Genomic DNA, 25,684 nt, shown 5'->3' on the forward strand with positions numbered 1-25,684 from the left:
TTGCAACTTTCAAACAACACTCCTCTTGATCTCTTTAAAATAATTTTGTTTAGATTCCACTTGTGGCAAACTTGTAATATTTATTGGAGCATGATGACAACCTCCCTCCCCCTCCACAATTACCTTCAGAGTGTCCATTCACTTGTAAAGAAGGCCTTTGCCATCCACAACTTTATTGTAAACATATGCTTTGACATCCTGGCTTTGATGTATATATATATATATATATACACATATATATTCCCTTTACTATGAAGATTGAAGGGTGATCTGATTGAGGTGTTTTTGCTAATGAAAGAATTTGATAGGGCAGATCAAGAGGAAAGTGTTTACTCTAGTGGGAAAGTCCAGAACAATTAGGGTGATGTAAGGAAGCACTTTGTCATAAAAAGGTATTAAAAATCTGAAGCTCTTCACCAAAAAGCTATTGAGACTAGGTCAGTTGAAAATTTCAAACGAAAAATCATAGACTTTTGTTAGGTAAGAGTGTTGAGGTAAATTAAGTCATAGACCAATCATGATCAAATTGAATGGCAGAACATGCTTAGGGCTGAATGGCCCACATCTGTTCCTATGTTCCCATTGACGAGAACAAAGAAAATAAAGCACAGGAACAGCCAATTCGGCACTCCAAGCCTGCACCGATCATGCTGCCTGTCTGAACTAAAACCCCATACCCTTCTGGGGACCATATCCCTCTATTCCCATCCTATCCATGTAAACCTCTTAAAAGTCACGATCGTATCTGCTTTCACTACCTCCCCCGGCAGCGCGTTCCAGGCACCCATCACCCTCTGTGTGAAAAAAAAAAAAGCTTGCCTCGTACACTTCCTTTAAACCTTGTCCCGTGCAAATTAAACCTATGCTCCCTCCCTCTCTCCCTCCATCTTTCCCTCCCTCCCTCCCTCTCACTCCCTCACCACCTCCCCCCTCCCTCCCCCCGAACACCCCCCTCCCCCCTCCCGAACCCCTCCCTCCCCCCCGAACCCCTCCCTCCCCCCCAAAGCCCTCCCTCCCCCCCGAACCCCTCCCTCCCCCCCGAACCCCTCCCTCCCCCCCGAACCCCTCCCTCCCCCCCGAACCCCTCCCTCCCCCCCGAACCCCTCCCTCCCCCCCGAACCCCTCCCTCCCCCCCGAACCCCTCCCTCCCCCCCGAACACCTCCCTCCCCCCCGAACACCTCCCTCCCCCCCGAACACCTCCCTCCCCCCCGAACACCTCCCTCCCCCCCGAACACCTCCCTCCCCCCCGAACACCTCCCTCCCCCCCGAACACCTCCCTCCCCCCCGAACACCTCCCTCCCCCCCGAACACCTCCCTCCCCCCCGAACACCTCCCTCCCCCCCCGAACACCTCCTTCCCCCCCGAACACCTCCTTCCCCCCCGAACACCTCCTTCCCCCCCGAACACCTCCCTCCCCCCCGAACACCTCCCTCCCCCCCGAACACCTCCCTTCCCCCCGAACACCTCCCTCCCCCCCGAACACCTCCCTCCCCCCCGAACACCTCCCTCCCCCCCGAACACCTCCCTCCCCCCCGAACACCTCCCTCCCCCCCGAACACCTCCCTCCCCCCCGAACACCTCCCTCCCCCCCGAACACCTCCCTCCCCCCCGAACACCTCCCTCCCCCCCGAACACCTCCCTCCCCCCCGAACACCTCCCTCCCCCCCGAACACCTCCCTCCCCCCCGAACACCTCCCTCCCCCCCGAACACCTCCCTCCCCCCCGAACACCTCCCTCCCCCCCGAACACCTCCCTCCCCCCCGAACACCTCCCTCCCCCCCGAACACCTCCCTCCCCCCCGAACACCTCCCTCCCCCCCGAACACCTCCCTCCCCCCCGAACACCTCCCTCCCCCCCGAACACCTCCCTCCCCCCCGAACACCTCCCTCCCCCCCGAACACCTCCCTCCCCCCCGAACACCTCCCTCCCCCCCGAACACCTCCTTCCCCCCCGAACACCTCCCTCCCCCCCGAACACCTCCCTCCCCCCCGAACACCTCCCTCCCCCCCGAACACCTCCCTCCCCCCCGAACACCTCCCTCCCCCCCGAACACCTCCCTCCCCCCCGAACACCTCCCTCCCCCCCGAACACCTCCCTCCCCCCCGAACACCTCCCTCCCCCCCGAACACCTCCCTCCCCCCCGAACACCTCCCTCCCCCCCGAACACCTCCCTCCCCCCCGAACACCTCCCTCCCCCCCGAACACCTCCTTCCCCCCCGAACACCTCCCTCCCCCCCGAACACCTCCCTCCCCCCCGAACACCTCCCTCCCCCCCGAACACCTCCCTCCCCCCCGAACACCTCCCTCCCCCCCGAACACCTCCCTCCCCCCCGAACACCTCCCTCCCCCCCGAACACCTCCCTCCCCCCCGAACACCTCCCTCCCCCCCGAACACCTCCCTCCCCCCCGAACACCTCCCTCCCCCCCGAACACCTCCCTTCCCCCCGAACACCTCCCTTCCCCCCGAACACCTCCCTCCCCCCCCCGAACACCTCCCTCCCCCCCGAACACCTCCCTCCCCCCCGAACACCTCCCGCCCCCCCCGAACACCTCCCGCCCCCCCCCCGAACACCTCCCGCCCCCCCCGAACACCTCCCGCCCCCCCCGAACACCTCCCGCCCCCCCCGAACACCTCCCGCCCCCCCCGAACACCTCCCTCCCTCCCCCCCCGAACACCTCCCTCCCTCCCCCCCCGAACCCCTCCCTCCCCCCCCGAACCCCTCCCTCCCCCCCCGAACCCCTCCCTCCCCCCCCCGAACCCCTCCCTCCCCCCCCGAACCCCTCCCTCCCCCCCCCGAACACCTCCCTCCCCCCCCCGAACCCCTCCCTCCCCCCCCCCGAACCCCTCCCTCCCCCCCCGAACCCCTCCCTCCCCCCCCCCGAACCCCTCCCTCCCCCCCCCCGAACCCCTCCCTCCCCCCCCGAACCCCCCCCCCCCCCTCTGCTCTGACCTCTGGAACTCAGGCCTTGGTCTCTGTGCAGCCTGGGCCTTTAGTGACTGCGGCGCCAGCCCCAGCATCACAGCAAGGCAGCAACTGGCCAAGAGTGCGGTGGGTGGGGAGCTGAAAATGGCGACATAAATGGATAAAATGACCCTGAGCCATAAACAATGTTAACGCGAAACAACTTGGAATGGGGTGAAATGAGACTTGCTGTACAGCCTTTGTCTCTGCACTCCAACTCATCTGCAGTCATTTTAACTCTCCTCAATCTCCATTGATTAGACTGTCTGCTGTTTTCCCATAACCTCTTCCTCGATATTATCTCACCTACAGAGGTTGACAGCCATTTTCTCAAAATTGCTGAGTTCTTGTGGTCTCTCTACTTGAATGCTCTTCATTATGGATAAAACCATTCTGACCACGTTTAGAACCCTCGCCATAACTCACCCTCCAACTCCAATTCCTTCTCCAGCAACCTCACCCCAGTCACCCTCGACCGGGTAAATTACAATTGGCACTTTCAAGTTTCCAGTTGCCGAGCCTCTCTCCCTGCATTCATCCTGGAACCTTTGCGATAAATGGCTTGCTCAACCATTATTTCACCTTCACCTTTTGTTTCACCTTCACCTTTTTATGCCCATGTCCCTAGTAAAACCTTTCCTTTCTCCAGTCCTGCTCTTTTTCCCTGGTTTCACCTCCACCTTTGCTCTACGAATACTGATTTGAGTACATCTGGTACACGACTGCTTTAACCATCTATCACCAGATCCAGTTGAAATACATCAGAGGTCACTCTCTGCTAGAACTGCATGTTACTCCAGGATCAACCTGGGAGCAAAGATGATCTCTGGTGTCTTTAAATGATGACCCCTTCCATCCATCCTCCTGCACAGTATTTCAAGCCACATTTTCTGCTTTACCCTCCTTATTCTATACTGGAAGTATCATAGAATCCCTACAGTGCAGAAGGAGGCCGTTCGGCTCATCAAGTTTGCACCAAGAGCAATCCCACCCCAGGCCTATCCCCACAACCCCACATATTAACACCGCTCATCCCTCTAACCTTCACATCCCGGGATACAAAGAGACAAGTAATCCAGAGGTTCCTACTTTTAAGGTCCTCCCTCGCTGCCTAAATCCTGACTGCAGGAATGTCATTGGACCAGCACTGCTGGCTGTTCACTGCTCAGTCGCATCTTTGATGCTGGCAGCAGGCAGGCAACATAACATTCTGGATTCACGTTTGCAGCCACAGAAATGCCTGTCTGTTCCTCTATCAAATCTCTTAACACTATTGTTCGTCCAGCTGCCTTTGTGCTGCCCTGTACCTGCGCCACCCTTGGTGCTTTTGACTTGGCTCTGGCTGCAACCTCCAGCAGGATTACTTGGTGGAGACAGAGCTGCACACAGAGGAGTCCTGCACTATTTGCATGTTTCTTCTTGACCATTCCCTCCCTCCATTGCATACTCTTAAAATGCAGCATGATCACCTCTATAAATCTGCTATCCACAAAGCTCTCAAACTTGGATGCACTGCAACGATACCAGCTGCTGTTCAAGTCCAAAACTTGGAGTTTGAATTCCTCATGATGGTTCCTGCACGTATGATTATTTTGGACACAGGAAGCATCCTGGAGTTCCCACATAGCACACGATATGCACTCTAGAGATCGGTGCAGCCTTGTCATTCATCTATCTATTAGATTAATTTGTTCCCTTTCAAGGCCTGGGGTCCCTTGCCCCCCCACCCTAAAAGTCTGGACCCCCTCTCCTCCTCCTGGCCTGCTGCACAGTGATCCTAAACTGCTTTTTTGAAAGCTGAAGACATGAAACAGAATTTTATCTGTGCCATAAAGACACTTTGTGTGTATTTCATGGTAACCTAGTATTAGACAATGCTGAGATTACAATACTAGTTGTACCCAAAATTAAGACTCTCTCAAAATGGAACATGCGTTTCCAATAAGGATTTTAAAGTTTATTTATTTTAAAGTTTAATAAATAAACTTTAAAATAAATAGTGTCACAAATAGACTTACATTAACAATGCAATGAAGTTACCGTGAAAATCCCCTAGTTGCCACACTGCCATGCCTGTTTGGGTACACTTGAGGGAGAATTTAGCACGGCCAGTGCACCTAACCATCTTTCAGACTGTGGGAGGAAACCGGAGCACTCAGAGGAAACGCACACAGACCCAGGAGGACTCCGCACAGACAGTAACCTAAGCCGGGAATTGAACTCGGCTGAGAGGCAGCAGTGCTAACCACTGTGCCAACGTGCTGCCCGTCATCTGACTCAGTCTCATTTGAGTCACACCAAAATTAACAATGGATGTTCGCGCTGAGTGACATGCAGTAATATTTCTCAATCTTCAAGAAACTATGATATTTAATAACTTTTCAGGTAATTATTACACAAAGGTTGAAGGTAAGTAAACACAACTTTGAATCACAATATTCATCTCTCTTTGACAATGTGGCAGTGCTTTTGTGTAATAGAGGAGCTATTTTTATTAACTGGATGCATACCAATATTTGATCGCTGAGAAATGAGGACTTTATAGCTCTAAAATGGCACATCAAGCTGCTGTGTGAACCTGTCGTGTATAATCCTAGCATGATAAGTTTATATTTTTAGCCCCATTAGAATCACAGTATGTTCCTGCAACAGAGAGAAATTTGGAAATGGAAAATAACAATTGCTACATTACTAAATGCTAAACAGGGATTGTTTTGAGATTGCTCTGGAATACTAAGGATGATTTGGAGGACTATTGCAGAACTTATTTCTTCCTATCATAACCCTCTTTTATCTCTCTTGTCAAGCCTATTCCACAACTACCCTCATGACTCTTCTAGTACACTCCACCATTTTAACCACCTGGTCCTGTCTCCTTTTCACATGGGCATTCAATTCTTCAACACTTCAGTAGTCCATGAAGTGGTCTGCAAGCCTGTTGCTTCTTCCTTCAATGGAGACCCAAACAGTCCCCCTATCTACCACTGCTCTTTCCCATCAGATTGAACTTGTTCTTGGCTTCTTTGACTCGATTTGTTTCCTCCAAATAAAAATGTCTCATCACATCTCATGTAGGTCATGGGTATAATTTGCATTTTTGTAGAATATCATAGAATTGTACAGAAAGAGGCCACTTGGCCCACTGTGTCTGTGCCAGCTGAGAAGCAAGCTACCCAACGTAATACCCCAGCATTTGGTCTGTAGCCCTGCGGGTTAGAATCATAGAACCCCTTCGGTGCAGAAGGAGGCCATTCGGCCCAACGACTCTGCACCGACAACAATCCCACTCAGGCTCTATCTCTGTAATCCCACGTATTTACCCTGCTAATCCCTCTAACCTACACACCCCGGGACACTAAGGGGCAATTTAGCACGGCCAATACACCTAACCTGTACATCTTTGGTTACAGCATGTGAGGTACATAACAACATACCTTGAAATGAATTGAGTGTTTCTGCCTCTAGTACTCTTTCAGATTGAGTGTTCTGGACCCCCTACTACTGTCTGGGTGAAAAACTTATTCCTCATCTCCCCTCTAATCTTTCCATCAGTCACTAAAACTCCATGCCTCCTAGTCATTGAGCTCTCAGTTATGGGCCCTTCCCATTCACTCTATCGAAGGTGAACAATCCCAGCCTAGCCAATCTTTCCTCATAGCTACCAGGACTGGAAAAGTGCAGCTTCCTCAGAAATCTCCTCTGTTTCCTCTCTAGTACAATGATGTCCTTCCTGTAATGAAGTGACCAGAACTGCACACACTACTCAGCTTGTGGCTTCATTGTGAGTTTCTACAGTTCCAGCATAACCTCTCTGCTTAGATTCTCTATCTTGGCTGAAAAAATACTTTCTTAACCACCTTATCCACCCGTCCAGCTACTTTCAGGGATCTGTGAATGTTCATTCCAAGGTCCCTTGCTCCCTCTACACTTCTCAGTGTTCGACCATTTAATTGTGCATTTTTTGCCTTGTTTGACCTCCCCAAATGCGTCACCTCACACTTCGGATTGAATTCCATTCGCCACTTTTCAATGCATCAAGCTTTTTAAAATAAAGTGACAAACTGTTTTTTTGCTCAGCTTCATCCTCTTGCCGCGCCTTCAATTTTATGAGTTTTAGTTGCCAGATTGATAGTGTCACTTCATATTGCTGGAGAAACTGATCTTGATTTTAGGCAGCTAATAGTGTATCTGAAAGGGCCGTCAATCTCACAGGTTCGAGCTCTGCAAAAATAAGATTCATCTTTTAACTGTGAAGCTGTGATTCTGATCATGGATTACTAACAACATGCACTCTACTCGTTCTCTACCACAAACCATTCCTTCTTCGCAAGCTCTGTCCCTGCCCATTGCCCCCTTTCGCCCTCCCACCCCGCGACCCCCTCTCTCGCCCTCTCTCCCCACGACACGCCTCTCTGGCCCTCCCTCCCCACGACACCCCTCTCTCTCCCTCCCACCCCACGACCCCCTCTCTCGCCCTCTCTCCCCGCAACCCCCTCTCTGGCCCTCCCTCCCTCCCCGCGACACCCCTCTCTGGCCCTCCCTCCCTCCCCACAACACCCATTTCTGGCCCTCCCTCCCCGCGACACCCCTCTCTGGCCCTCCCTCCCTCCCCGCGACACCTCTCTCTGGCCCTCCCTCCCTCCCCGCGACACCTCTCTCTGGCCCTCCCTCCCCGCGACACCCCTCTCTGGCCCTCCCTTCCTCCCCGCGACACCCCTCACTGGCCCTCCCTCCCTCCCCGTGACACCCCTCTCTGGCCCTCCCTCGCCTCGTGGTCTCATGCGTGCCAGCTACCAACCGTTATTTTCTGCTCTTTGGTTCGCATCCCATCAGAGTCTGAGTCGATCAGCAGCAAATGCGGGGAGTAATCGCCTTCTGATTGGATGCCCTGTTAACTCTGGCCATGTTGATGGGCACTCCAGCTGAGATGACTGAGTGTTCTGGTACCAGGTCTGGCAGTGCAACAGGGTGGCTGGCGGCAGGGCATCCCATTGGTTGGGGCCCTGTGCCTTGGCAAAGTGTTTTTATTGTAAATCCACCCTAGCTGGACACAGTGGTTAGCACTGCTGCCTCACAGTGCCAGGGACCTGGATTCGATTCCCAGCTTGGGTCACTGTCTGTGTGGAGTCTGCACATTCTCCCCGTGTCTGCGTGGGTTTCCTCTGGGTGCTCTGGTTTCCTCCCACAGTCCAAAAGACATGCTGGTTAGGTGCATTGGCCATGATAAATTCTCCCTCCGTGTACCCGAACAGGTGCCAGAGTGTGGCGACTAGGGGATTTTCACAGTAACTCCGTTGCAGAGCTAATATAAGCCTGCTTGTGACCCTAATAAATAAACTTTAAAAATAGACTTGAACTTAAAACACTGAGTTAAGCTAGGTGGATGGATTTGACTATGAATTTTAAAATTGATATGTTGGGGCGAAAAGTGCTAATATAATGAAGCTTTGCAGAAAGTGGGATGGTGAGAGGATGGGACTTGGGGCAGATGAAGAAGTGGGCAGTAATATTTTGGATGAGTTGTAGATTGTGCAAGGAAGCAGGCAGAAAACCTTTTGGATGTCAGGCATTGAGTTAATGAAAAAATGATTCAGGATTTTAATATCAGTTGGTAAGTAAGTGATGTGGGCAGAAATAAGAAGTGTTGCATGGTGGAAGAAAACAGTTTGTTAATGGAATGGATGTGTTGGACAAAGCTGATCTTGGAGTTTAGGCAGAATACTGATTCTGTATTATCTGCAAATGTTATTGATAGATTTTTATGACATCCCAGAAACAATATCCAATCTATTATTTCCACATGGTGTACCATCCTTGGAAGAAAATATACATTTACACTCCATCATGCCGAGAAAGAAAAGATGTACAGTGGAGTCCCGTTTTAACGCGATGGTTGGGGTCCATAAAATGTTAACGCGAATGTTATCGGGGTCGCGCTAAACCGGAAATAGCAAAAAAAAGGGTCTATCGCATCATATCCGATTTCACGCTAAATCGGGGTGCGTAAAATCGGGGTTCCACTGTATATGAGCAAATATATAGAATAACCTACACGGGGGGTTGATTTAGCTCAGTTGGCTGGACAGCTGGTTAGTGATGCAGAGTGACGCTAACAGTGCGGGTTCAATTCCCATACCGGCTGAGGTTATTCATGAGCTCTTCTCAATTTCGTCCCTGGCCTGAGGTGTGATGATCCTCCGGTTAAATCACCACCAGTCAGCTCTCCCCATCAAAGGGGAGAGCAGCCTATGGTCATCTGGGACTATGGCGACCTTAGCTTTAGAATAGCCTACACCGTGGGGTGACACGATGGCACAGTGGTTAGCACTCTCAGTACCGGGGGCCTGGGTTTGATTCCCAGCCTGGGTCACCGTCTGAGTTTGCATGTTCTCCCTACACCTGCGTGGGTTTCCTCCTACAGTCCGAAAGATGTGCTGGTTAGGTGCATTGGCCATGCTAAATTGCCCCTCAGTGCACCCGAAGAGACGTTGGAGTGAGGCGACTAGAGGATTTTCACAGTAACTTCATTACAGTGTTAATGTAAGTCTACTTGTGACACTAACAAACAAGCTTCAAACTAAAATAGCCCTACTTACTTCACAAGAAATATTAGGTTTCATCGATCTGATCCATCACTGTGTAGTTATCATTTTATTCCATTATGAATTATCCTGTTATTTATTTGAACACCAGTTAAAATTCAATTTAGCAACTGATCATTGTGGTAAAATCGAATAATTTATTGTAAATGAAGAAATTAAGCCATTTCAGACTATACAGAATTGGATCCTCCCGTACAGCGCAAAATTACTCTCTGGCTCGGTCTAATTTCTGTGAAGAATTGGATTATTAAATGTTTGTCTTCTTTCAGGTGGAGATGCTTGAACGTAAATATGGAGGACGTTTCATAAGCAGGCATGCCGCTCGAACCATTCAGACAGCATTCCGCCAATATCAAATGAACAAAAACTTTGAAAGGCTTCGAAGTTCTATGTCAGAGAACCGCATGTCCAGGCGCATTGTTCTGTCCAATATGAGAATGCAGTTTTCTTTTGAAGGACCTGAGAAACTCCACAGCTCATTTTTTGAGGGAAAACAGGTGTCCATGACTGACGATGCAGGAAAGGTAGGAGCCATTGTCCAGTCGGATTGCGGGGACCTCGGAGGTTCAGCAGTGATCAAGTCTCCAGCTGCGAACAACGATTTTGCAGATGCAATAACTGAGCTGGAAGATGCCTTCTCAAGGCAAGTCAAGTCGCTTGCAGAATCGATCGACGATGCGCTGAATTGTCGCAGTTTGCACACGGACGATGGACAACCTACTGAACAGGGTAAACGTTACAAAGAAAATTTACAAAAAGAGGAGGAGATGGAGAGCCTATCTTACGCTAAATCCGCACGTGAGGCTGAGCGCAGAAAATTGGATGAAATGTCTGCTTCGTATAGCGATGTCACCCTGTATATAGACGAGGAAGAACTTTCCCCTCCACTTCCCGTCTCTCTACAGTCTGTAGACAGGCCATCCAGCACAGAGTCAGACTTCCGCCTCCGGTCTGTCAATTCTGCCCAGGAATACTGGTCCATGACCCACAGGGATGACAAGCCAGACACTGACACGAGCTGCAGGAGTACCCCTTCTTTGGAGTGTCAGGAGTCGAGGCTCCGTGTTGACCATCTCCCTTTACTAACTATCGAGCCGCCCAGTGATAGTTCAGTTGATTTAAGTGACCGTTCAGACAGGGGCTCACTAAAGCGACAGAACGCATACGAGCAGGGCCCTAATAGCCAGCGTGGAAGCCCCAAGCATATTCCGCACTCGATACCCACGAGAGTATTCCACCGTGATGACGAACCTGCTCGCCACCGACCACGGCAGATTGACAGCCACCTGGCCATCAATGGCTCGGCAAACCGGCAAAGCAAGTCGGAGTCAGATTTTTCTGATGGGGACAATGACAGTATCAATAGCACTTCAAACTCCAACGATACGATAAACTGTAGCTCTGAGTCCTCTTCCAGAGACAGTTTACGAGAGCAAACGTTGAGCAAACAAACATATCACAAGGAGACTCGAAACAGCTGGGATTCTCCTGCATTTAGCAATGATATCATCCGAAAACGTCACTACCGGATTGGCCTGAACCTCTTCAATAAGTATGTGGCAATTCCATTCTTCTTTCTATCATGCACACTATGCTTAGATTCTAATGTTGGGATGTGTACTTTAAAGTAGACTTCAGGCGCTGCTCTGTAATTTATTGTCGATTTGTCAAGGACAATGTCCCTCTGGCCCATGTTTTCACAATTTTGAGGAATGCTGATTTTAGAAAACAGACTGCGAAGGAGGACATTACGGTATTAATTTGGAGGTTGTCAGTATTCTCCCACCAGGATAGCATCCTTTAATTTACCTTATTGAAAATCAACAAAAATTGCTTGAAATGGTTCAAGACCTTCTCTTAGGCATCCTATAGCAAGAGGATGATCATGCAGCCTGGGTTGCATACATAGAATACCAGGGTTCCAGTGCAGAAGGAGGTCATTTGGCCTATCAAATCTGCATCGACAACAATCCCACCCAGGCCCTTTCCCTGTAACCCCACATATTTACCCCACTAATCCCTCTAACATAGAATCCCTCTTGTGCAGACGGAGGCCATTTGGCCCATCGAGTCTGCACCAATGCTCTGACAGTGTATCTTGCCCAGACCCTCTTCCCCCACCCTATTCCCATGGCTAATCCTCCTAGCCTACACACACCTTGGGACACTAGGGCAATTTACCATTGCCAATCCACCTAACCTGCACATCTTTGGACTGTGGAAAGAAACCAGAGCACCCGGAGTAAACCCACGCAGACACAGGGAGAATGTGCAAACGCCACACAGACAGACACCCAAGGGTGGAATTGAACCCAGGTCCCTGGCGCTGTGAGGCAGCAATGCTAAATCTTGTGACACCATGCTACCCAACTTCTGTGTGAGAGTAGCCAATATCAACTTGGCCCTATTTTCCTCCACCTCCTTTCTCAAATTCTTGAGTTGCAACTTTGCAGGGTATTAGGTGGTTGCCCTTTGCTTAACTATTTAGATGCAAGGTTTTAGGTATTTTGTTAGTGTTCAGTGAAGGCATGGAATTTCCATAATTTTTTAAATTGGAAATCATATATTTCCAGTGAAGTGATCGGTGGGTGCTGAGTTAATAATTAAGGTATAGACAACAGCACAAGGGGGTTCTTAAATTGTGATTAAATCAAAATACATATGTATATAGGATGCTGAAGAACTGCTAATTTCTTTCAAAAAATACTGGAAAATGAAAATTTTAAATATCTGAGGATTAGCCACTGCTTTTTTTTATTCATTCATGTGGGTGTCACTGGCTGGGGCAGCAATTATTTCCCTTCCCTCATTGCCCTTGAACTGAGTGACTTGCCAGGCAATTTCAGAGGGCATTTAAGAGTCAACCACGTTGCTGTGGGTCTGGAATCACATGCAGGCTAGACCAGGTAAAGGCAATAGGTTTCCTTCCCTAAAGGACATTAATGAAGCAGATGGGTTTTTACGACAATCGACAATGGTTTCATGGTCATCAGTAGATTCTTAATTCCAGATTTTTATGGAATTCAAATTTCACCATCTGCCATGGTGGGATTCAAACCCTAGGTCCCCAGTGCGTTACTTTGGGTCTTTTGGATTACTATTCAGTGACAATACCACTCCACCACTGCCTTCCCTGTATACAAAGTGAATGAAATTCAAGAACAAATCTTTACATTGCACATGGTGTGAATTGTTTTCTAAAATTGGGAAGTCCAACCTGTTGGATCAAGCATAAAATCAGATGTCACTGACGTTGGAAGAAGAGCTTTGTACGCCTGTTGAGTGAAGGCTGTAAATGTCACTCTTTATCTTGGACAAATTATATTCTGCATGCAAGTCATTTTTATTTATCTACCTTGGAGAATTTTCATAGAATCCTACAGTGCAGAAGGAGGCCATTCAGCCCATCGAGTCTAAACCAACCACAATCACACCCAGGTCCTATCCCCATAACCCCATGCATTTACCCTAGCTAGTCCCCCTGGCAATTTAACATGGCCAATCAACCTAACCTGCACATCTTTGGACCGTGGGAGGAAACCAGAGCACCAGGAGGAAACCCATGCAGACATGGGGAGAATGTGCAAACTCCGCACACACAGTAACCCAAGCTGGGAATCGAACCCAGGTCCCTGGCGCTGTGAGGCAGCAGTGCTAACCACTGTGCCGTCCCTTTTCTTTACTCAAATTTCCCCATAGACCTATGCAAATGATTAACCTTTCCATTTTCTATTCAAGTGACCCATTGTCAGGTATGTGTTTTTATATATGGTATGAACGCATTTTCAGTATGCAATTTGTCTGTTATGCTAAATAAGGAATAAATTTTTGTGTAAAATAGTTGAAGAGAATGTCCAGTGTGAAGACGGGATGATTTTGTGATCTTCTACTCGCTCTGTCTGATTAGCGCCACATGATTGCATTTATTTTTGTCATTTTGGCCCAAAGTAAATGTAGTTCACAATTTATGGTTGGCTCATTTGATTGTGGTGGATCGAGGTCGGAACTAGCCATCTAGGACTTTAGTGCCAACTCGTACAAAAGTGAGTATGAGAAAATTGAATGCACTGATATAACAGAAAACTTAGCCAAGCAAGAACCAAGTTCCATATCTTTATCTCAGCTACTTGCTAGCTGTGGTCACAACATTTAGTATATCTCTTCACTGCTTCACTTCAATGCACCAGCAGTTGGACACACAATCCAGCATATCATTTAAAAAGCATACATAATGCTTTACTAAGTAATCTACTGTTCTCATGTTGTGATACAAAGTGCATTCTGTTTTACTTGTAAGCTGTACAAAAGGGAGCTGGATAATTTTTGGTCTATTGGTCACGAAGAATTATATTTTAGGAGGTTCAAAATGTAGCAACTAAAGAAATCCATGACTTTTGTCGTGGTTAGAGTTTAGTGAGTGTATTCTGGGATTGTGTTGACTGCTATTAGAACAGAATGAGTTAAAGTATTGAGTGCTGCATATGTGGGGGACACGAGGCAAAGTTCAAAAGAATCATCCCATCCATCCATCCATCCAGTCAATATATAAAATCAAAAAAAGCCCGATGAAGATGGATGAATACAAAGAGAATAAGGGAAGGTCAGACTAAAAGGGAGATCAATTTTTTTTAGTAGAAAAGGTGTTAGGCATTATTCGTAATACCTCATTTGTTTGTTTAACACAAAGTAATTAGGTCCTATTACCTGAGGAAAGACTTCCATGAACAAGATTTCTAAAGAGACAACCAACAACCCATATTCATAGCAACCAGCTCTGCCTACTGACTGCTAAAACATCTATTTTTATCATTCAGTTCCAAGGACGTCCTCCTTTTCCCTTCAGTTAAAACTTTCCTTTCACTGCAGACAAAAGGTTTATTTGTCCAGTGAGGTAATGAATTATCTCGGGCAGTGTATACAAACTATAAATGCCTTCAGAATTGAGATGCTTGTTGCCGTAACTCGGGGTTTCCCAAACTTTTCCAGCCGCGGAACCCTTTTGACCTCCCAAGAGGATTGAAGGAACCCCTGAGAAACATTATTGAGTTGAAGAGCCAAACCACAAATAAATGATTGTTTTCGCATGATGGGCACAAACGGGAGTTACAAACAAAAAATTATGAGGGGCATAGATAGAGTAGATAGGAAGAATCCTTCCCCCTTGGTAAAGGGATCAATGACCAGGGAGCATAAAGGAGCAAAAGGTTTAGGGGGGATGTGAGGAAGAGGATGGGAACTCATTGCCTGATAGTGGTGGAGGCAGAGACCCTCAAAACACTTAAGAAGTATTTAGACGTGCACTTGTGATGCCAAATTATACAAGGCTATGGGCCAAGTGCTGGAAAATAGGATTAGAGTAGTTAGGTAGTGTTTTGACCAGTGAAGGCTCGATGGGCCGAATGTCCTTTTCTATGCTGTAGACCTCTATGACTCTATAACATACAAAAACCTAATTTATGGAAGTCTTTTCTATTTCTTAACTTTAAGTTATCTTCTTAAAAAAACGCTCTTAGGTCTTACCTTTTGTTCATTTTTAATGTGAGGAGAGTTGCTGCTCCTTCAGTTCACATGGCAAGAGTGCTGCTGGAATTCTGAACTCTGTCTCATTTGTTTGGGAACCTCTGTCTGGGCAGCACGGTGGCTCAGTGGTTAGCACTGCTGCCGCACAGCGCCAGGGATCCGGGTTCAATTCCGGCCTTAGGTCACTGTCTATGTGGAGTTTGCACGTTTTCCCCCGTGTCGGTGTGGGTTTCCTCCAGATACTCTGGTTTCCTCCCACAGTCCAAAGATGTGCAGGTTAGGTGGATTGGCTGTGCTAACTTGACCCTTAGCCTCAGGGGATTAGAAAGGTAAATACGTGGGGTTATGGGGATAGGGCCTGGGTGGGAATGTGGTCGGTGCAGACTCGATGGGCCGAATGGCCTCTTTCTGCATTGTAGGGATTCTATGATTCTATGAACTTATTGATTAGCTATATGCTATTCTTGTTTCAGTTGTATCAGCAGTTCATATATTTCCAATTTCTATAGAGCAAAAGTATTCATAGGGTCTGATAAAACTACAGTAAAGATTGTATGTGAAAAGTGGGCTACAAACCAACAGCTTCCAGCCGCACATCCATCCTATGCTTAAGAGGCAACACTATTGTTTGTGATTGGGGGTTCTTTGAAAAATAGGAGCCACATATGTAACAGGCAGTCACTCAATCAGTTCTGCAGTTGTCACATCATAGCTTAGATCATTCAAAGAAGGCAGTAAAACGCAATGTTTTCAATTGCTGGGTGCAAGAAAAAAATGCTCTGTAAACGTGGAGCCATTTTGCCTCATAGATGTAGAGCGGATCTTTCTCTGAAAAATTCTGAGTGTCTTACAGGTGAGAAAATGGGAGATAAGTGGTGGTAATTTACGGCATTCTGTGCAACACAGAACGGGGCTGGCAACACCGGGAGAGGTGATAAATTGGGAGCGAGCCCAATTTTCCACCACTCACTCATATCTCCTGCCATGCTACGCCAGTCGACCAAACAGCAGGGTGAAAAAATCCCACCCATATTGTTTTTATGCATTGAAGTTCATAAGCCCAGCCATGCCAAACCTTGTGCCTCTATTCTCTCGCACAATTTACAAGATCATCAGCAATAACATGCATTTATCTAAAATTTAGCTGTGCCATTGTCTTACTTTGTGTGACATACCTGATTTCCTTATTTACCAGCCTCTGATTTTATCTTGCCTTTTTTTTTGCAAATTCTTTATAAATAGTGGAGATTATTGGGAGGCGATGGCCTCGTGGTATTATTGCTAGACAATTAATCCAGAAACTCGGTCAATGTTCTGGTGAGCTGTTCGAATCTCGCCACAGCAGGTGGTGGAATTTAAATTCAATTTTTAAAAAAATCTGGAATTAAGAATCTACTGATAACCAGGAAGCCATTGTGGATTGTTGGAAAAACCCATCTGGTTCACTCACGTCCTTTAGGGAAGGAAATTTGCCGTCCTTACCTGGTCTGGCCTACATGTGACTCCAGAGCCACAGCACTGTGGTTGACTCTCAACTGCCCTCAGGAATCTAAGGGATGGGCAATAAATGCTGGCCAGCCAGAGACGCCCATGTCCCATGAATGAATTTTTAAAAAAGTTCCAGAATGCAGTTAGGTTGCATGATATGGACTTTTTCAAAAATGATTTATTCTAATTCCTGAGCACAGAATCAGTACACCACCACACATTCAGTGGAAACCTAATTCACGGTTCTGTTATTGCAGACTTTGACTGTTTAGATTATTGTAAAAAAGGGCATTCGTAACTAGGTTAGCTTGGTTTGATATTAGTTACCAGAGCTTGTTGTTGATCCCATTAGTCCATTATTCACTTGGCTTAATCTGGTTTGAACTAAAAGTGAAAAGGTTTGCAACATTTCCATGAACTCGAGTGCATTTGTCATCCTACAGTAAACAATAGGATGGCTTCGAATGACACTGCCAAAGATTGTTCCTTAGCAAAATAGCTATTAGATGAAAAAGTACTTACAGACAGGTCCAGAATTCAGCACACTGGATCCATAACCACCTAATGAAAATGATAATATGATCAATTTTATCTGAGCAAATGATGCAAGCCAGAACAGATATGGTCCACTGCCAATCTTAAGGCACTTAAGCTCAATTCTAAACATTTTATTTGATTGGGAATATTAAGTGACTGGAAAGGCTACATTAGATAGATTCAGGAGGGCAATAACATAATAGATGTTAGGCTAGCATTAGGCTTAAATATTTATATCACCATAAGACAGCTGCCCAGGTCTGCGCTGGGGGAGTGGGGGGGGCAAACAAGGTTATCTGGGGGAGTTGGTAGTTGGGTTACCCAAAGTTAGAAGTGGTTTTAACTCTTTTCTAACTTTTTCTGGGTAACTATTGGATATTTCCTGATGCAGGGCAATTGCCCATTGTAGGTTTCAACTTCCAGGCTCTTCCCCAGCACTCCAAGTGCATCATCTTGGGTACCTCTGGGGTACGAGCCCCCCAGACATCGGACGTTCTGGACCATGGTATGCAGAATTCAGTTTGTCTTTTTACGACCTTTTGTAACTGCACTCTAGCTTTTAAAGACCTGTCCAGCTACTACCTTTGGTATCTGATCCGTTAATCGAAGCCACCTTTCTACGTGTGGTTATGTTCTTTTTAATACCATCTGCCTTCATTTTCATAAAAAAGGATCAAAGGTGGTGTTATAGAAACACAGAAAATAAGTGCAGGAGTAGGCCATTCAGTCCTTCGAGCCTGCCCCCACCATTCAATATGATCATGGCTGATCATGCACTTTCAGTATCCCACTCCCGCTTTCTCTCCATAGCCCTTGATCCCTTTACCCGCAAGGGCCACGTCCAGTTCCCTCTTGAACATCTCTAACGAACTGGCCCCAACAGCTTTCTGTGGTAGAGAATTCCACAGGTTCACAACTCTGAGTGAAGAAGTTCTTCCTCATTTCAGTCCTGAATGGCTTATCTCTGATACTTGAACTGTGACTCCTAGTTCTGGACTTCCCCAACATCGGGAACATTCTTCCCACATCTAGCCTGTCCAGTCCCATCAGGATTTTATATGTTTCTATGAGATCCCCTCTCATTCATCTAAATTCCAGTGAGTACAAGCAAACCCAGTCAATCCAGTCTCTCCATGTGTCAGTCCTGCCATTCCAGGAATCAGTCTGGTGAACCTTCGCTGGACTCTCTCAAAAACAAGAATGCCCTTCCTCAGACTAGGAGACCAAATCATGTTGCACCTAGGAAGCACCTCTGAAATCCATATGTACCAGATGCATTGATTCCCTGTAATGTCTAAGATGTCTTAATTTGTTCTTTCCTTACTGATCATTGCTATAAGCATGCATAACGCTTCCAGTGAATTTGATCTATGATAACTGTTGCATACTTTACCCTGTATAGAATGCATTAATGCATCTATTTTTCAAACAAAAATGAGGAAATTGATCAAATGGAAATTCAGTTTTCAATAAAATTCATCATTTAATCTCCTCTGGCTGAAACATTTCCTAGTCTGCATGCAGATGAACAGAGTCTAGAGTTCAGTGCCCACTTATGGTGATCTCATTTGGGGCTGGCAACTGGGAACAGAACAATTTGTTCAGTACTCCTTGAATATGAGACAGTGAAATTGGCCGGGGCTACACCTTCTGCTTGTTATTGAGAAACTGCTACTGGGAGTATAAGTCAGATGGGGCAATTGAAGTTAGGTTGTGTCTCATTCCTGTAGCAAGAACTTATATGTACAACTGGTTATATGTACAACTTGTAGCAAATTATTGCACCTGAGAGGTTGGCCCGTTTTGGAGTTGAGAACATCAGTGATGCTGGTATTATCAATGTATCAGAAGAAAAGCATCAAGAGTTCCTTGGATGATGGATGAGATAGGCAAAAGATGAAGCTGAAAAAGGGTGTGTATGGTTAGGTTGGTATTACAAGTGAAAACCAAGCTGAATATGGAAAGTTCAGAGGGGAAGTGAAAAACGAATAAAGAGAACCAGCATTTAAATTGGCAGGCATGTCAGGTAGATCCTATTCTACATAAAGCCAGTATCAGCTCTTCCTCATTCAAGTGTTTCTAGATTGAGATTACTGTTCTAAATGAAAGTGATGTTGACATTTATTATCCTTGGTTGGACTAAGATAAGTGTAGTCCTTCAACTGCTGCACTCCTTTTTATGGTGTTTTCACAACGATGTGAAGTAGAGAATTCCAAGAATTTTACACAGTGATGGTGTCACGTATGCGCAAGTCCAGATGTGTGAATGAAAAGGGACAGATAAAGGTGTTTAAGTACTGTATGTTGGTCTCAAAATATGGGTGTGCAATTGTGTTGCGTAATAATCAATATAATATATATTTCAGAACGTTGCTTATCTGGAAATGTCTAACTCTCTAATTTTCATTTTCTTTGCATAGAAAACCTGAGAAAGGTGTGCAGTATCTGATTGAGCGTGGATTTGTCCCCGACACCCCTGTTGGCATTGCTCACTTCCTCCTGCAGAGGAAAGGCCTTAGCAGGCAGATGATTGGCGAGTTTTTAGGCAATCGCCAGAAGCAGTTCAACCGAGATGTACTTGAGTGAGTATTGTAACTTTTACCAGTTTGAAATGTTCTATATTAGAGGGTGGCGATAAAGTAGTCTACTTTTGGTAGTTGAGGAAGGAATGCTGACCGTTAACTGAGAGAACTCCCAACTCCTATGGAACAGTGCTTTGGAATTATTACAGCTACCTGAACGAATACAGGTCTTTTTTCTTTCTATTCATTGGATGCCAGCATTTATTCCCTAATTGCCTTTGAACTGAGTGGCCATTTCAGAAGGCATTTAATCACATTGTTGAGGCATGGTATTCCCACAGCTGCTCCTATCCTTTTAGGTCATGGAGGTTGAAGATTTGGAAGGTGCGACTGAAGAAGCTTAGCTGCTGTAGTGTATCCTGCAGACAGTGCACATGGGCAGCACTGTTTTGTTGGTAGTGGATAGAATGGTCACTGATCGCAGAGTTCAGCTCCATTCAAAACGGAATGACTCAGATAATGAAGCAGCCCATGTTCATGTGCAACAGTCCAGGACAGCATCCAGGCCTGGGCTAATGAGTGCTGCACTAGTGATAGAAGGAAGGTTATTGATAAAGTAGCTGAGATAATTGAGCCTAGAAGGGCGCCCTGAGGAATTCCTGCAGTGATGTCTGAAGGCTGAAATTATTGGCCTTCAGTAAACACACCATCTTCCTCCATTCGGATAAGACTCCAGCCATTGAAGACTACCCCTTCTTCTCCCCCATCGTTACCTATTCTTACCGACTACAGTTTTTGCTTGAGTTCCTTTAGTGTCATTTTCAGTTGCGTGCTGCCCTAAGGTCAAGGTCAGTCGCACTCAGCTCACCTTTTGAATTCAGCTGTCTTGTCAATGTTTGGACTGAGTCTGAAATGAGATCGGAAGCGGAGTGGTCCTTGCAGAACCCCAAGCTGAGAGCATTGAACAGATTATTGGTGACTAAGTGCTGGTGGATAGGACCGTTGACAGCTTCTTCCATCATTTTGCTGATAATGGAGTGCAGGCCGGGGTTGAATTTATCCTATATATTAGATTCCTGAGCTAAATTGACAGGATGTGGAATTTGGCTACTGTTTTGATTTGTGAAGAATGATCTAAGTGACTTGTTTTGACAACTTTGCAATTTCTAGGTGCTTTAATGTTTCTACTCCACTTGTTCTTTGAAAGGCTTAACCAGTCTTTTACTCCCTGTCAGCTGCAAACATAGCTTTAAAAATGTATTTTGGATGCTGCTTGCTGTTATCTACCTTCCTTGCTTTTGAAATACTCATTTTAGTTGTCTTCTAACTTGGCTTTTGCTTACTGCTGATGAGGGCTGTATCTATAAAGTATTATCGTGAATATTACTGATGTGCATGTCTCATCTTTAAGACTTGAACAAATTATTTTTCATAATTAGTACCTAAGAATCATAAAACCCCTACGGTGCAGAAGGAGACCATTCGGCTCACCGAGTCTGCACTGACAACAATCCCAACAAGGCCCTATCCCTGTAACCCCACATATCTACCTTGCGAACCCCCCTGACACTAAGGGGCAATTTTGTATGGCCAATCAACCTAACGTGCATATCTTTGGTGTGTGGGAGGAAACCGGAGCACCGGAGCACCTGGAAGAAACCCACGCAGACAGTCATCGAGGCCGGATTTGAACCCGGGTCCCTGGAGCTGTGAGGCAGCAGTGCTAACCACTGTGTCACCATGCCGTCCTGTATTAGTCTTTATTCCATTAGAACAAATGTATATTTTCATATGTACCTGCTATTCACAGTTGCCCAGGAGTTAAACAGAAATTCATATTTATCTATAAGCCATTAGACTAATTTACTAAAAATGGAAGTTGAGCAATGGCTCACTTTGTTTCAGAACTTCTAATTGCATTTCTTCCTCAGGTTAAAAAGGACACAACGCTTAATCGTCTCTCTTAACATAATGACCCGTGCATAACTTGTGCATTAGGATTAATCTATATCCTAGCAGTTTCCTGTTGTGTATGCCCATCTCAGTCGGCCCAGAAGAACTGAGTTGCAATTAACTTGATGGAGACATAACCTTCCAATTTTCAAAGTACAATGTGGGACAAAGGCCAATATGTATTTTTCATAATGAAATAAACTGTCAGCCATCTGCAGAATCTAACACGCACGTGGTCTGAGGCTGTTGATTGGTCCCTGGAGTGTCAACTAGATATATTCTGGACATTTTTAATTTTTCATCTTGTTTCAACACTCCCTTTTGACTCCAGTGAGTATTTGCAGGACAGTGCATTTGGTTGTGTTGAGTATTTACTCAATTATATCATATCGGCTTCCAGACCATCATAAGGAATGCAGTTTCTAGCTAGTTCCATTGAGCCTGCCATGCTGCTTGTTGATACAAATGGGAATAATTGCAAGTTCAGCAAAAAATGATTCAAGACAACACAGCACCACACATGCACCAGGATTGTGGTTAAAGCATTAACTTGCCACCAAGAATCTTTATTCTTGTCTGTTTTTCACGAGTCTTTTTTGCTTAGATACCGGAGTCCATTGGTTGATTTTTTTTTTTTGTTTTCTTTTAGATGACTTGTCACGTTCAGTAGCTTCCTGGAATTATCGTTCTTTTCTAGTTGTGCTATAATTCTTCCATGTTTCCATCAATCCACAGAAGATGCCCAATTTCCTGCAACCACCCCGCCCCACTCCTTGAGCAAGTCGATGCTGTTCACTATTTTTAGCCAATTATTTCATGGTTTTACATTGATTTTCCATTATTTTAAACGTATAGAGCATTTGTTATGGAACTTTAACAAAGGCTTTCCATTAGACTGGATATATTACAACTATAGGCTTTCCACAATTTTCTTGGGATATTACTTCCTCAAAATATTAAACAGATTGAATACATAGATGCATAAAAGTTCCTTATAAGGATGTCAGTGAGGTAAGAGCTTCCACTTGCCCTCATCCATGCCTTTGTTAGCTCCAGGCCTGGAAGCCTAATAGCCTGTGCTTCACATGAGGAAAACAGATGTTGAGGAGAAGTAGGACATATTAGTAGCCCATAGATGTGCAGGTTAGATGGATTGGCCATGCCAAATTGCCCCTGTGTGTCCAAATATGTGCATGTAAGGTGGTTTGGCCATGATCAATATGCAGGGATAGGGCGGGGGAGTGGGCCTAGGTAGAGTGCTCTTTTGGAGGGTCAGTGCAGACTCGATGGGCAGGATGGCCTCCTTATGCACTTATGGGGTGAAAAAGGGTGACCAAAAGCTTAATCAATGAGATCAGCTTTAAGAGGGGATGTGAAGGCTGAGGAGCGAGATAATTTTAGGAAATTGATTCCATTGAGTGGAATCTAGATGGCTTTGTTACGATGTATAAGCCATTGCGGAAAGAAAAACCTGGTGGGCAAAATTCCAAGGCTTTTTCTGTAGCCACAGAAATGCTGAATCCAAGGCCCCAACCTCATAAGTAATGAACAATAATAGCAGACATCCAAAATAGGGGTACAAGAGGTAACATTCTCCTTGAATGACTTCGCACTCTGGGGATTAGATAAGTTGTACAAAAATACTCATTTCAAAAAGTCTTTTTTTTGTTGCACCTCAAATTCTTAAGTATTTTTCGAAATATTTAAATCACGCCAAGTAATCACTGGTTTTTGTTTTATTTCAGCTGTGTTGTCGATGAGATGGATTTTTCAGGAATGGAATTAGACGAAGCTCTCAGAAAGTTCCAGGCCCACATCCGAGTCCAAGGAGAAGCTCAGAAAGTAGAACGTCTGATCGAGGCTTTCAGGTATTGTGATTCATGGTTCTTCAAAATCACACTTGCGTACTGACCACAGGTTTAAAAAAAAAACAAGCAAGGTTTTTTTTTTCTGTGTAACTAAGTAATAGGCTGGGATTTTACGACCTCACTCGGGTGAGACTTGTAAAGTCCCCTCCTAGGCCAATGGAGAATTCTGTTCTGTGAGCCTCGCCTGCCCCGATTCCGGCCACAAGAGCTTAAAGTTGGACTGCACCTTGTCTCCGGACATTCTTGTGCAATATGAATAGAAAGCAACGTTGTCAGTTCTCATTTATTCTTGTTTAAAGAGACTTCTTATTGAAATACTAGTTGTGACTTCCAATCAAATTAAATTGATCAATTGGTTGTTAATATGATTGAGCCATTACGCATGCAACTTCCACGAGTCTTTGCGTTCTACAGTTACAAATTCTCAAGTTCATATCTACATTTGACTGCAAATAACTGAACTTCTGCACTTATCATTTAATCACTTTTAAATTGCAAATCCAATATGTTATAGATGCTTGTTGTGATGGTCAAAATGGTAATTTCAGGTTTTTTTTAATCCAGTGTGTGAATAGTCCAGAGAAGTGCACCTTTTGTTGAAGGCCGCCTTAAATGTTATCAAAATGTTCAACTTTTATCGTGACATTAACAGCACTGAAGAGATCACATCTGGTTTTGTACTTTGTATACATGTCACTGGCTGCAGTGTATTCTGGGTAAAGCATGTTTCCCTAGGAAACTTAGATTTTAGAACCATTTGACAACAGCTTCCCAGTTCCCAGCCTGTTCCTTTCCTGGAGTATTCCCTTGCTCACGTAGTTTCTGCCTGGGTAATCGAACATATCTGCTTGTTTTTCTTACCTGGGCATGCTCTGCCTTCTGTTTTCTTTCTCATCCCTTCCATGGCTAGCTGACTATTTCATTTCATTTTCATTCTTGGAATCATTGAATGTTTATATCACAGGAGGAGGTTGTTCTGCCTGTCTTGTCTATGCCAGTGCTCTACAAGAGCACTGTAGCCTTGCATTGTTTTTTTGCTTTAGATAATTATCTGATTCCCTTTTGAAAGCTACGATTAACACACAGGCAGTGCATTCCAGGTCCGAATCACTCACTACGTGAAAAAGCTTTTCCTCATGATACCCTTGGTTCTTTTGCCATTCACCTAAATTAGTGTCCCTTACTTCTTGCTTCTTCTGCCAGTGGGTACAATTTCTCCCTACCTGCTCTGTCCAGACCCGTCATGACTTTGGACACCTGCATCAAATATCCTCTTGACTTTCCATTCTCCAAGGAGGACAGCACCAACTTCTCCAATCCATCGATGTAACTGAAATTCCTCACTCTGGAAACATTTGTGTACCCTGAACCCCACTCCAGTGCCTTCACATCCTTTCTAATGGGCTGTGGCCAGAATTGGACACAGTATTGAGGCCAAATCAGTGTTCTTTAATGATTAGATTTAGTGCTTCTAATAAACTCAACATGCAAATGCACTTTGGGATAGGAATTTCCCAACTAATGCAAAGAAGCTAAACAATCATAACAAATTTCTTCGGGGTAAACACGAAACAGTGGGTTGCCTTCATCTTTGTCTGTCCTGGAAAAACAAACCAAAATATAGACGACAGATATATTCTTAGCATTTACCTCTCTTGTGCTGGATACCTGGACACTATCGGATTTCAAAAGTGCAGGATGATCTTGGGGTTAAGATCACACAAATGTGCAGTTGACGGGGGGAGGGTGGAAGTGATCTCGGAGGAAAGGCGCTTTTGCACCATGGGGTAATGAAGCAGGTAGGAGTGGATAAAACCCAGCTATATTGATTCCAAATGGCTTCCGTTGTGCATTAAAAGGATGTTCCTTCAACTTGTTGTGAAGTTACTCTATAAATGCAAGTTTCTTTTCTATTTTTTCCCTTTTCATTTTTTTTCACGCACACTGAAGTACACACACATATACACATAGCACACTGTGATTTTTAACTGCAATGAAGTAATTCTTTTCAACTGTGGCCATCACAGATATATTATGAAGTAAATTGTTCTAGTGCGACGATTGTAATACTGAAAACCGTTTGTTGATTATCTTTCTGATAGTTTCACTGACCTTTATCATTGCACCACAAGTTGCTAGTTTGAAAGTAAACCTATGCTAGCAAATATGGTTTACACTAAAAATAAAATCTGTATGCACGAAATGGTTTTCGGATGCAGGGATGTGATTT

At 45.6% G+C, this 25,684-nt stretch overlaps 1 protein-coding gene across 7 annotated transcripts in view; it reads left to right on the forward strand.

Moving 5' to 3' along the window:
• iqsec1a (IQ motif and Sec7 domain ArfGEF 1a) overlaps positions 1-25,684 on the forward strand; it is a 468,491-nt gene that overhangs the window by 414,271 nt on the left and 28,536 nt on the right. For all 7 annotated transcript variants that reach the window (XM_078209674.1, XM_078209681.1, XM_078209677.1 and 4 more), the window contains 3 exons: positions 9,836-11,118; positions 19,532-19,693; positions 23,332-23,454. In XM_078209674.1, coding sequence (XP_078065800.1) covers positions 9,836-11,118; positions 19,532-19,693; positions 23,332-23,454 — 1,568 coding nt within the window. The remainder of the gene's footprint in view (positions 1-9,835; positions 11,119-19,531; positions 19,694-23,331; positions 23,455-25,684) is intronic.

The sequence above is a fragment of the Mustelus asterias genome, chromosome 3 (assembly GCF_964213995.1).
Source record: "Mustelus asterias chromosome 3, sMusAst1.hap1.1, whole genome shotgun sequence".
Lineage (NCBI taxonomy): Eukaryota > Metazoa > Chordata > Chondrichthyes > Carcharhiniformes > Triakidae > Mustelus > Mustelus asterias.